We start from the raw sequence: 12,450 nt of genomic DNA, 5'->3' as shown, positions 1-12,450 counted from the left end.
GCAAGCTAATTCTAAGAGAGATTTCCCTACATTAGATCATTGCTTACACTCCATGCCCTCGCAAAGGAGGGAGAAACACCACATATATTCTATACAAACAAATACCTCTAAATGGATATTAATATAAGACTAGGTCATGGTCTTTTAACACCAACCAACCTTGGGCAACCAAATCAAAGCATCAATTCACTTCTAGTGAGAGCACCATAGAGATGGTCAAATCATAGGGAGCATCTGCCCAAATTCTTAAGCACAAATGAGATACACCAAACCAATACCATCCTACACACTTTTGTACACCACCAAAGCACTAGCCAACAATGAATTCTACCCATTCAATGATGCCTTCCCCCAAGTCTATAGCCAAACAACTTTTTTTAGTCCCATCTCCATCTTCGTTGCAATAGCTCTCTATCAATTCATTTATAGTGAGAGCACCACAGAGATGATCAAATCATAGGAGGTTTCAAGCTTTGACACTGTAGATGAAAAGACATCTATACTGGGTAGAGTGATTTCTTCTTAGGTTTTCAACCATACTTCGGCATCAAATGAGTTCTTACAGAAAAGTACACATGTGATCCTCTTAAACATATGTCACAGATCCAAGTATTGTCTGTCCTGAAAACTTGCTATTCACCACTCTTCTTTTTCAAGTCTTAACAGATCTACTGGAAGACATGAATTACTCTCTGACCTCAGGTTTTGACATTGATGCAACAGGCAGTGCCTGTCCTGTGACAAAAGCCACAACTGCTTTTGTGTACTGAGTACAGGATGTCCAAACATGGATTTAGCCTCAAAAACCCTCCTAGATCTGACATATATGGAGAACATACTGGTTGGTGAACACAAGATCAAGGACTACTTCTTGGCATAAGTAATCTGCATAGGATTCTGTGGTGTAATTTTAAAATTTTGGAGAGCCTGCAAAGCCGTTGTGGCCTGCATTTCATCTCCATACTCGACAAATGCAATACCAGGTTTTGCTTCTATCATCCTTACTTCCTTGAAGCCCGGAAACTGTTGAAAGAGCATTTGTAGCATCATTGAGGTGGCCTCGTGAGGTAGATTCTGCACAAACAATATACTGTTGGGAAGGGCAGGAGCCTCTGGTATCACAGGCTTTGGTGGCTGAAATTGGGGTGCCATCTGCAAGACATGACATGACCTCCAAATTAGCGGTGAGATAAATGAGATGAATGAGATAAAGTTTTAAAAGTTGTCATAAGCTTGTAATGCAGTGGATAAAAATGAACCAGGTACTCACAGGATTGCCATATGAATTGGAATAAGGTGCATTTCCAGCATTTTGGGATTCATTATGTTGCTCTTTTCTTTTCTTCTCCGCTGGAATCCAGATGCAATATTGTTATGCAATCAAAATGATGCTCTAAAAAAGGTCAGCAGCATTTAAGCATTCAACTGAGAATAACAAGACAATCCTTCATTACCTCTTTCTTCTTGTTTCTTCCTCTTTTCTTTCGGTACGTAAGTCCCATCCGCTTTGGCAATTGCATCAGACTTGGTTTTGGCATATTGTATTTTCTGGCATACATGTTTGTAATGTGGCAAGTTGATGAGACAAAAAAGAAATGAAGAAGGCCTACCAATTTCAATGGAATCAAAAAAACAAAGGCCTGCTAGATTTTCTGACATACAGTGTTTACAATATAGCAAGTTGATGAGACAAAAAAGAAATGAACAAGGCCTACCCAGAAAACTCTCAACACGCTGGCAAAGTGTACCCTCAATTTCAATGAAAGCAAAAAAAAGGCCTGCTAGAGTAGTGAAATCATCAAGACATGCCTCTGTAGCATGTCTGTAACACAATAATATGTCAAGGATTTAGATGTAAGATGCATAGGCAGAATTAATAATTAGGACAGATTTTTTTCCGGGAAAAGGAAATTCTATTAATAATAAATCACCTCCGAACAATGTACCCCAAGGCGCCAAAATACAGTATACAAACAGCCCTGTGAGGGACTTCCAAAACTAAAATATATACAACAAAGTGGAGGAGTCTTTTACAAGGCCTGATTAAATAACCAACCAGGAGGTCCGTCATGCCAAACCGTATGTGGCTGATAGTGAAAAAAGGTGCCAGAATCCCATGTCCTAAGGAAAGCATCTAACAATTTGTACAGATTCAACTATAACTTCCAGTTTTTGTTTTGTATAAAGTGCTGCGCACGGTCATTACAGCAGCATAGCCATTGGTCTTCAGCTGTGAGAGATTGCCTATGCATATGGGTGTAGTATATTAGAGTGGCTGGGTAGGCAGGTGTCTGTGCACTCGTGCATGTGTATACGCATGTTCTGAACATGCTTCCACATGACAATAGAAAGAAACAATTACATCTCACTATGGGGAATGTTACAGCATAATCACCATGTTCTTGGTGACTGGTCTTCTGTCAGCTCAAGCTGTGAGGTTGTGCCTCCATGCATTATCACTCTGCGCTGGCAGTCCAGTCTCAACTTGCTCAATTGCATTTCAGCAGGAAGATGTAATATGAGAGAATGTGAAGGACCTGCTATGTTGCATAGGGAAGCGGTGTTAGGCCTACCACATCACTTGCAGGTGCTGGTAGACAGTAGCAATGGATGGAGTGGCTTTCAGATGGAAGATACTTGGGGACTCATGGTGTGAGCCTCTGAGACAGGCTCAACCATTATTCGACAGTTCACTATAGTAAACTACAACTTGCAGTAAAGACACAAGCAGTTGGAGCCATTACATATGAAGATGCTCTCCTATTATGCAATACAAATGCCACTCACCACATCGTCCAGGAAGAATTTGGTCCACTACATGAGCTTATGACATTCTCCAACTAGAGACGCATATGAGAACTCAGAATGAGCAGATGATAGGATGTTCAAAAGAGAAAAAGAACACTGACAAAAAGAAAGAACACATGAACACAAGAACTCAGAAGGTATAGGCAATGGAATCCATTAGATGAAGCAAGAGATATGCAATACAACATTAACAGGGTACCAGCACAATGATGACCAGCATCAGTGCCTCCAATCTCCCCTGCAAGTCTTATCAGTGACTTTCGAGTTACTGTGGTCTGTTCTAGATTACCAAGACAATAAGCAGTGTATCTAATGCGTTGGATTTACCTCCTGATATCCAAGTTCACCCAGTGTTCCATGGGAGTCATTTGAAAAGGTGAACCAATAGTCCTGATTGGGGAAGTCTTGCGACTCCAGGACATTGCTCATTATATTCCACTCAAACCTAAAGTGCTTCTTGACTATAGGACTAAACAAGAGTGTCGGATCATTTTTCTAGAGTTTTTAGTCAATGGAAGAACAGCTCAGAGAAGGAGGCTACATGGTAGTCAGTATGTTCATTGAAGATCCATTTTCCTCACTTCGTCCCTAAAGATATTGCTGAAGATAGCAATCATTCATAAGTGGGGAAGTGTTACATCCTTGGCCATCTAGATGGGCTCTAGTAGCGTTTGTAACAATGGTCATTAAAGTGACCTAGTTAGAATGCACTAGGGACACTTTAGGATTTAGGATGGCCAATTCCTATTTAGGACTCAAGGCCCTATTGTGCACATCATAGTGTGATCACCACTCTTGGACTCTTGGCCCATTGGCTGATTTGTCCTTTACACTGGAATGGTGGGGGCTGGTCGTATGGAATGCCCGCTCTTGGGACATTTGTGACCCAATTTGTTGCTAGCTCCCATGCTTAAGGGTGAGCCCGTTTGGCCCTTTCGCTAGGAGGTGATTCTGATATCCATTCCTTTTTTGTTCGATGACATGGGTACAACTTGTGTTGTCTCTCCTGTGCAAGTTGGATTCTAGGGGGACATTTCACAGCCCATTTGGGATTTCTTTAGTTTTCTTGTATCTCGTTCCAAGGCATCAATATATGCTCAACTTCTCTCATTCTTGTAGCATCAACGTCCTTTGGGACTTTTAAGGTAACCCACATGTCCACTTGGAGCTCTTGAGAAGTGTGATTACAATTAAGATAAATTGTAGCACAATCCTGGGGCGTTTTAATGCTTTCCCAAACAATCATTAACACTTCTTGCACATCCTTGGACATCCGAATCGGACCTAGAGCAAATCAAGTCACAACCGCATCCCAAGAGCTAGTGTTCAATACCACTAACCTATCAAAATGCAGTGAAATGTGAGCATATGCACAAACTAACCGTAGATGCTGAACAAAAAAGGAGGGTAAAGAAATACCCTAACACAAAAACACAATACAATCATATGACAAAGCACAAACTAAACAAATGAGAGTGTTGGAGTAACACAAAGACAATGAACACAATGAAGATCATAAATAGATCAGTAAGTAAATTTTCAGAAGCACCAAACCATGTGCTACAGCATTCCACAACTGATTACAGTTGTTCCAAGGGCAAATACATCACATTACATGAGAAGTCCCAAATTTTAGCTGCAATTTCTGTTGTACATGTACCCACAAGCATAAAATTTGACACGCACAGTCAAAAGCCCCAAAATTTTTGTGCTCAAAGTATCAACCATACATCTGCATTGTCTCTGACATGCATAGAACACACCAATTTTGCCAAAATAGAGCAATTTCAGTAAAAACCCCAAATTTTTTCAGATTCTAGGTATCCAAATTGCATTAATATATATTCCCGAAAGCATAAAATGGGCAAAATTAGTAAAATTTCACAAGGTTTTTTCAAAAGCCCCAAATTTCTCAGGTCCAAATGTGCACCAATGTCAACCAATCTAACTCAGCTTAACAGAATTTCACTAATATAGTAAAAGCCCCAAATTTTATGGGTCCAATGTTGAGAATTTTCAATAAATTTAGTGAGATCCCCAATTCAAACGCACACAATGTTTGCAATTTCTGACACAGATGCCTCAATTTTGCATGAACAGCACTCAATCTAGAAAAGCCTCAAATTTATGGGCCAAGATTGCACAAATCTGACCTTTTGTGCTTATGCGCGCGAACATCGGGCAAGGGAAGAAGAAAAAAATTCCAAGAATTTGCCAGAAAAAATGACGAGCAGGAAAAAAAAAAACGTCACGTCTGGATGTTAACCCGTCAGGTCAGGTCTGGTCGCGCTGGCATGAAGTAACCCGCCGTAAAGTTTGTGTCGCCCGTTGGTCCCGCCACTAACTCGTCCAGCTTGTCGCCTGCTCGCCAAGCCGTTGCATGCTTGCCCAACTCGTCGCACGCTCGTCAGCCCATCAACTGCTCATCAGCGCAATCACCTATTTGCCTAACCTATCAGCTGCTCGTTAGTCCCCCGTCAACTACTCGTCGGGCAGTTGCCTGCTTGCCCAACCCGTCAACTACTCGCTAACCTGTAGTCGATGCACATCTCGTCACCTAACTGTCTAGTCAAGGCTGACCTATTGACTATTGCCTACCTCAAATAGTGTGCACTCTTTTGCCTGCTCTGATACCAATTTGTCGAGCTCAGAGGGCGCAGAGAATGAGACACGCAATGCTTGCTAGCGAGAGAGAGAGAGAGAGAGAGAGAGAGAGAGTGAGCACGACTTGAGGGTACAATCGAGTGTGTACTGCTTTAGGTTTTTAGATATATATATATATATATATGAAAGTACAAGTGCCAAGGGTGTGTTCTTTTAAAAGGCACGAGGGCCTTTATTCCCAACACCAGCAACCCTGCATTATCCAGCTGCGAGGCACATTGCAACCTGGCGGCTCTGTCTACAGGTTCTAACCTGCGTTTTCTGCAGTTTACCAGCCTCAGCTTTGCATTTCTGGCTTACAAGCAGTCTATGGCACTGGGCAGCCCATCACAGGTCTGGACAGCCTTATCTGCAGCATTCGAGCAGGCTTTTCCAAACAGTCAATCCCTTTCTCAGCTGGGCGCAACCTATTGTGTGCTGGGCGGCCTATTTACAAGCAATCAAAGCTTGCATTTTCAGTCATAGGGTTCCCCTACGATAACTCTTTGTCGCAAATTCCCCTATGATGAGGGATCACATCCACAAGCTAGAGGAGATTTGGGAAGAGCTTTCATTCCTTGGTATAGACATTTCTTCGAAGGACCTAGCTGTGACACTTCTCTCACATCTTTTGTCACCGACAAATGATGAGTTCTACACCAGTCTTCTCGCTCTCTTAGCCGAGAGAGACTCACTTGGAAGGAGCTAGTTCCATTGGTTCGTTAGTAAGATGTGCGCCACAATGAGAGAGATTCTTGCAAAGCCCGTGCACATGGCTGTGTTTATTCAGCTTTATCTACAGGTCCAAGACATGCCAAGTAAAAGAAAGGGAAGAGGAAGGAGTTGGAGTCATCTTCCAACTTTGATACAGATTTTGTGGGGAAGCATAGAGGATATCCCACGTGTCCTCATTGTGGGAAAGCCTCGCACCCCAAGAACTGTTGGAGGATATACCCTCACCTTTGTCCGGAAGTGGAGGGTGGATCTACATCGAAGCCATTGTCTACCTCTACTTTATTACCCGCTATTACCACCAAGTCGATGCTTCTACACATTTCTTAGGTGGAGGAGCCTTCTTCGATTATCTCGACTTCTAAGCAGCCTTGGCTCAGTAACAATGGTGCCTCGAGTCATATGACTCGCCAAGGTGATTTGTTACAAGATCTTCATCCATCAGAGGGTATCGTCACTTCTAGTGACATTTTTTCAATGCTTGTTAGTGGTGTTGCTACCTTGCCTCTATTGTCTAACCATTCATCAAGCTCCCACGCATGCTCGCCTTCAAGATCTCCAAACTCCCATGCATGGCTCTGATACCATGTGAGAGTGTGCAACGGAAAGAGGAAAGTAAACACAGAGAGAAGGAGACAAGGAGAGAATACAAGAGAGAGAAGGAACAATGTGACTACAATGGCTGAAGGTACAAGGCTGCAACAGTCAACCCCAACACACAGCTCTACACATCAATGTGGGCATTAAACGATAGCAAGGGATGAAAACATAGGGAGGGCTAGCTGATCACGAAGGATCAATGATGGATAATGGATAATGAATGTGGAAGGGCAAGCTAACTATATATTGGTGAAAAAAGAGGAAAAATCCTAAATGTGGTCAAACCCCTAAAAATTAGCACAAAAAGAAAAGCACTAACAAGCGCTCTTACTAAAGTATCTAAAACACACAATATAACAAATAATTACAATGTCACGGCTTCTAATGTCCTCATCTGACTCAAACTGAGGCTCACACGCAGGATATGACCACACAAGACATACGACTGCTAACAAGATCAACCCAATGATGATAATATTGAACTTTGTAGGACATGGGGCAAAATTAGAGATCAACATCATTGATTTTTTTTGTCCACAAGCATGATCAAATTTCATCTCTCTTGCTATGGCAGCGTGTTTAGGCATCAAGAGGATGAGATAGGGCTCATTGGTGAGATTAGTGTAGCATGCAATGGACACATAGAGCCAGTCACTCGTATCATTGGAAAGCTTTATTTGCACATTCAAAGTCATCTGGACAACAGAGTTCTTTATTGCTCCTTTGAAAGGACATGATGTCTTGCTTAGTATGCCTTGGTACCATCGCATGCATGCAGTAATTGATGCTCATGATAAGATTGTGACCCTCTTTCATAGAGAGAAAATTCATACTTTGGATGTAAAGTTGAAAGGGAAATCTGTCCCTATTGTATCTGCTTCTACTATTTCCAAAGTAATGAAAAATCATCTTTCAGCTTACTTGGTATTCACTAAGAGGATAAGAGTGATAATGAAAACGTTGGAAATGTGACTCATTTGGATAAAGATCACATGTCATTTTTGCAAATGTATGCTGATTGCTTTTATCAATCACTTCCAAGACACTTGCCACCTGAAAGGCTTGAGGATCATGGCATAGATTCCCGGTAGTAGCCCTCCCAGTAAGCCACCTTATGGAGTTCGTGCAACCCAACAAGAGAAGATAGAGTCAATTTAATCTGTTTTGTTCTTCAATGCCTCTAGTATAGAAAAACATGCGCATTGACTATCGTGCTTTGAACAAAATTAGGATAAAGAACAAATTTCTGATCCCCAGGACCGGTAATATCTTGGACAAATTGCACGGGGCAACCATTTTCAATAGCATAGATTTGAAAAGTGGTTACCATCAAATTCGGATTGAGGCAATTCGTTCGCAGTCACATCTTCGAAATGTTTATGAGATCCACAATTTTATGGGTCTTTGTTTGTACTACAAGACATATATACAAAACTTTGCTGAAATTGCTTCTCCATTACATGCTTTGCACAAGAGGAATGTGCCATTTAGATGGACAACAATGGAAATTTCAATATTTGAAGCATTAAAAGATAAAATGACTTCGGATCATGTGCTTGTATTCCCTGATCTCAAAAAGTCATCTGTTATGTAGTGTGATGCATATGGGAACAGCATTGGGGCTGTTTTAATGCAAGATGACCATGTAATTGCTTATGAGAGTCATGTTCTCCATGGTGCGGAGAGGGATTTGCAAGTCTATGAGAAAGAGCTCTTGGCTGTAATTCATGCACTTTCCACATGGAAACACCATCTTTTAGGGGCTGATTTCACAGTGCAAACCAACCATCAAACTTTGCACTACTTCTTGACTCAGAGGAAGTTATTTGAGAAGCATATGCAATGGGCAAACTTCTTGCCTATATTTCACTTTCATTGTGCACATAGATGGCAAAAAGAATGTAGTGGTTGATGCACTATCTCGTAAGCCTTAATTATCAGCTATCAACATGGTTTATCACACTGAGTTGGATGCTATGAAGGATCAATATGCTGTTGATTTGGACTTTGAACTTTGCAATGGCCAAAGCCATGATCACTTTGTACTTTGAGAGGGCTTTCTCATGATGCATGGACAACTATGTGTCACAAAGCAGTTGAGGGCCAAGGTGATAACTCAGAGTCGTGCTCCTCCTTATGCGAGTCATAGAGATATCGATTGCACAATTAAGGCAATTGAGCACCCTTTTATTGGCCAACTTTGAGGGATAATATCGAATAGTATGTCAGACATAATATGCTAGAATGACAAGTATGGAAGCAAAATATGTCGGTTTTATTGCAACCCTTGCCTATTCCTAATAAGCCTTGGCAAAGCATTGCTATGAATTTTATCTTTGAGCTTCCACGTACATCTACAAAGCCGGCTCACTTCATTCCAATGAGGAAAAATATAAAGGCTGATCATATGACATGCCTTTTTATGCAACATGTGTTTAAGTACCATGGTATATCAAAGTCAATCATTAGTGATCGTGACCCATAGAAGACAAGTTTGTTTTGGAAAGGATTGTCTCAGAATAAGTTTTTTTTGTTTTTATTTTTTGAGCCGCGTGCCTAATCAGACTCAAAGGCGGAACCCTGTGCCACTAGCTAATGATTTCGCTACTTCCTTCAGGACCAAGGTCCTTGAAAGACTCCTACCAATGGAAGGGGCGTGGGAAATCTGAGAATAAGAACAACGCTGAAATTCTCTTCATCCTTCCATCTACAAACTAATGATCAATCCAAGGAGGCTAACTCCACAGTTTTAGATCTTTTGAAGTGTTATGCATTAGACCACAAAGCGTAGTGGAAATAATATTTGCCGTTGGTTGAATTTGCATATAATAACACCGTGCATAGTTCCACTCATTAGGCTCCTTTTGAGGTGGTAGAGGGTGATAAGAAAGTACCCCCTATTTTGCACACAAAATATAAGATCTTTGAGGCTAATCACTATGTGGAGAGCATGGGTGCATCTTGTCAATAGGTTAAGTAGCGCTTCAAAAGGGTGGTAGAGGGTAGTAAAAAAAGTACCCCCAATTTTGTACACAAAAGATAAGATCTTTGAGGCTAATCACTATGTGAAGAGCATGGTGCAACCTATCAAAAGGTTAAGTATGAGTTTCAAAGATCGCAAGACAAGCAAAAGAGAGCAACTGATCATCATACGCGTACTTTGCATATTGCAAAGGGCAATTATGTGTTGCTACATTTTGAAAAGGCACAGCTAAAACATAGAAAGGGCAAAGAGAGATTATATTTAAAGCTAAATATGCAATACTATGGGCCATTTCGAGTGTTGAAGAGGATGAATGATGCATGTTATAGGCTACAATTGCCTCCAACACTTGCAGATACACAATGCCTTTCATGTGAAGCTAGCTTAAGCCTTTTCATGGTGATGTGCCAAAGCATGCATCTATTGAAATTCAGCTTGAGATTGAAGAACTCGATGAGATACCGATATCAAAGTAAATTTTGGCGCACAAAGTGCGAAAGATCAAGTAAGGCTTCTAGACAGTACTTGGTGAAGTTTCAAAAATATTCACCAAAGGATACCAAATGGATGGAGAAGGCCTACTTGGCAAACCATCCTCAGTTATTGCAGCTTTACCTTGATGCTTTCCAGTTAAAGTGGACTTTAGATTAGGCTTCAGCACAACAAGGGTCCAGAGTATTACTCCATGCTTGTGAGGAAGCTAGCACCTCCACCCCTCAATGATGGACAGCTCTAGATATAGTGGATCTCGGATATATTCAACATACATTCAAGGTACTATAGCTGACAGTATGTTTGCCACAAGATCACTATTCAATGTATTGGGCACTATGTTTAGTATGCATACGGTATAGTTTATTATCTGCACCTCTAAAATTGTACATTTGCATCAATTAATGATCATCAAGGGCTGATTATCGAATGCTGATTTTTAGTGTATGGTCATTAATTTTCAGTGGTACTCGGTAGACTTTATAGACAGTAGCATATGTTATGATGTCATTGATGTTTCAGCCACAGTTTATGCTTGATTTATGTTATACTATTATTTAATTTTGTCAAATTAATTGAGCTCATGATTAATGGATCCATTGTATGATAATCTAGCAATGTTTTTAAGATTCTCTAAGTCTTATGTTATGTTATGTTGGCTGGTCATTTTCAACATGTGTTGGGCATATAGAATGGTTCAATAGCAATGCACAATGTTGTGTTGACTATGATACCTTGACGAAATTCCAATGCAGTACTTTGCTTTTGATGCGTCTAGTAGTGCAATCAGGGACGATTGCACTACTAATAGTGCAATCTAGTAATGTAGTACTTTGCTTTTGATGCATCTAGTAGGGCAATCGGGAACGATTGTAGGGATTTTACAAAGGAGGGCTCTCATGAGGACATGTATTTTTGCAAGCCTCACTTAACATGTGGATTAATTTTTAATCATATGTTTGAGTAAATGTTGCACATGTGAGGTGTAACAAACATTAATGCAAATTAATGAGGTCAAGACCTAAGGAAATCAACGGATGTCAAAGGCAAAAGTTGTAACTAGTCATATCACACAAACACTATACGATATCTGGTGTCAATTATTGGCCTAAGTCATTTATTTAGCCATAAGTGTCGATTGGTAACACTAGAGATGTAGCGTTTTATGGTACTTAGCACTGAACTAATCATCAAAAATAGCAAAGAAAAACTCAAACAAATTAAAGTGGCCTAGCTAATTCAATTACTAGCTAGTCAAAATTTATTTTCAAATTTTATATTCTAAAACTAAAATTTAATGTGTTGAATAATGCTGAAAATTCAATTAAGAAAGTTGCCACTTGGCAAAACTTACCCATGTAAGTTTAGGAAAGTTGAATTCACGCTAACGAGACAAGGAAATCTTGCATTTTGGAGCTATTGGGAAGAGAGTTTGGGCTAATACTGCCTACTTTTGGGGCAATTTCTCAACCATTGGAAAACATTTTCGTGAACACGTTCAATAGCTCAATTTCACTAAGTTCTCATGACAAATCTCTAAATTATCTCTCTCTACAGCATTCCCTTTCTTTCTCCAACCATTTCCCATCTTTGCTCCAAGTTTTACAGCAATCCAACCATTGGACGTGGAGATTTTGGGTGAATCTCTGCTGTAAACCCTAATTTACAGTAGAAATTAGGGTTGAACAGTTGCCTCAAGAAGCGTGTGAAACATCAAAAACTCCAAGTTCTTAATTATTCAAGGCTGAAGGTGATTTTCAGCTGAAAGCCAACCTATTAGCAGATATGTCAACTCATGTGTGAGTTTGTACATGCAAAAGCTGGGGACATTATTTAAGATATTTAGGCATTTTTTATTTATCATTTTATGGTCATATTGAGCATTTATTGCTGGCCGACCAGCATTAAATGCTGGATGACCTGATCATATTGAGGACATATTTTTGTCCTCTTTATTCAAGCTCTTCCTCAATCAATCAGTCAATCATCATCACTTGTGGATCTTCTGCTAAGGAGAGGAGCCAGTGCCAATGGCCATGCACCTAGTGACTGATTGTTGCATGCGACTATCTCGTGTTGGATATATGGATTCCATTTCCAGAGCATACATCTGAGTTCTCATCTGCATTGTGTTCTTCAGTGTTCTTTCTTTCCCTTTCTCTTTTGTCTTGAGTTTCAGCAGTTTATTACAG

General features: G+C 40.4%; 1 protein-coding gene across 1 annotated transcript in view; it reads right to left on the bottom strand.

The window, feature by feature from the left end:
* Nucleotides 1-306: 306 nt before the first annotated feature.
* Nucleotides 307-12,450, bottom strand: part of LOC148024639 (U2 small nuclear ribonucleoprotein B''-like) — a 29,791-nt gene continuing 17,647 nt past the window's right edge. Inside the window, exons 3-5 of the mRNA XM_087694268.1 lie at nucleotides 1,455-1,548; nucleotides 1,271-1,350; nucleotides 307-1,152 (exon numbers count right to left, since the gene is read on the bottom strand). Of these exons, the coding sequence (XP_087550394.1) occupies nucleotides 865-1,152; nucleotides 1,271-1,350; nucleotides 1,455-1,548 (462 nt within the window). The 3' untranslated portion in view covers nucleotides 307-864. The remainder of the gene's footprint in view (nucleotides 1,153-1,270; nucleotides 1,351-1,454; nucleotides 1,549-12,450) is intronic.

Source organism: Lygodium microphyllum, chromosome 15 (genome assembly GCF_053477565.2).
Source record: "Lygodium microphyllum isolate KBCC chromosome 15, Lygodium_microphyllum_v1.1.10, whole genome shotgun sequence".
Taxonomy (NCBI): Eukaryota; Viridiplantae; Streptophyta; class Polypodiopsida; order Schizaeales; family Lygodiaceae; genus Lygodium; species Lygodium microphyllum.
This window is presented reverse-complemented; position numbering and strand designations above follow the sequence as displayed.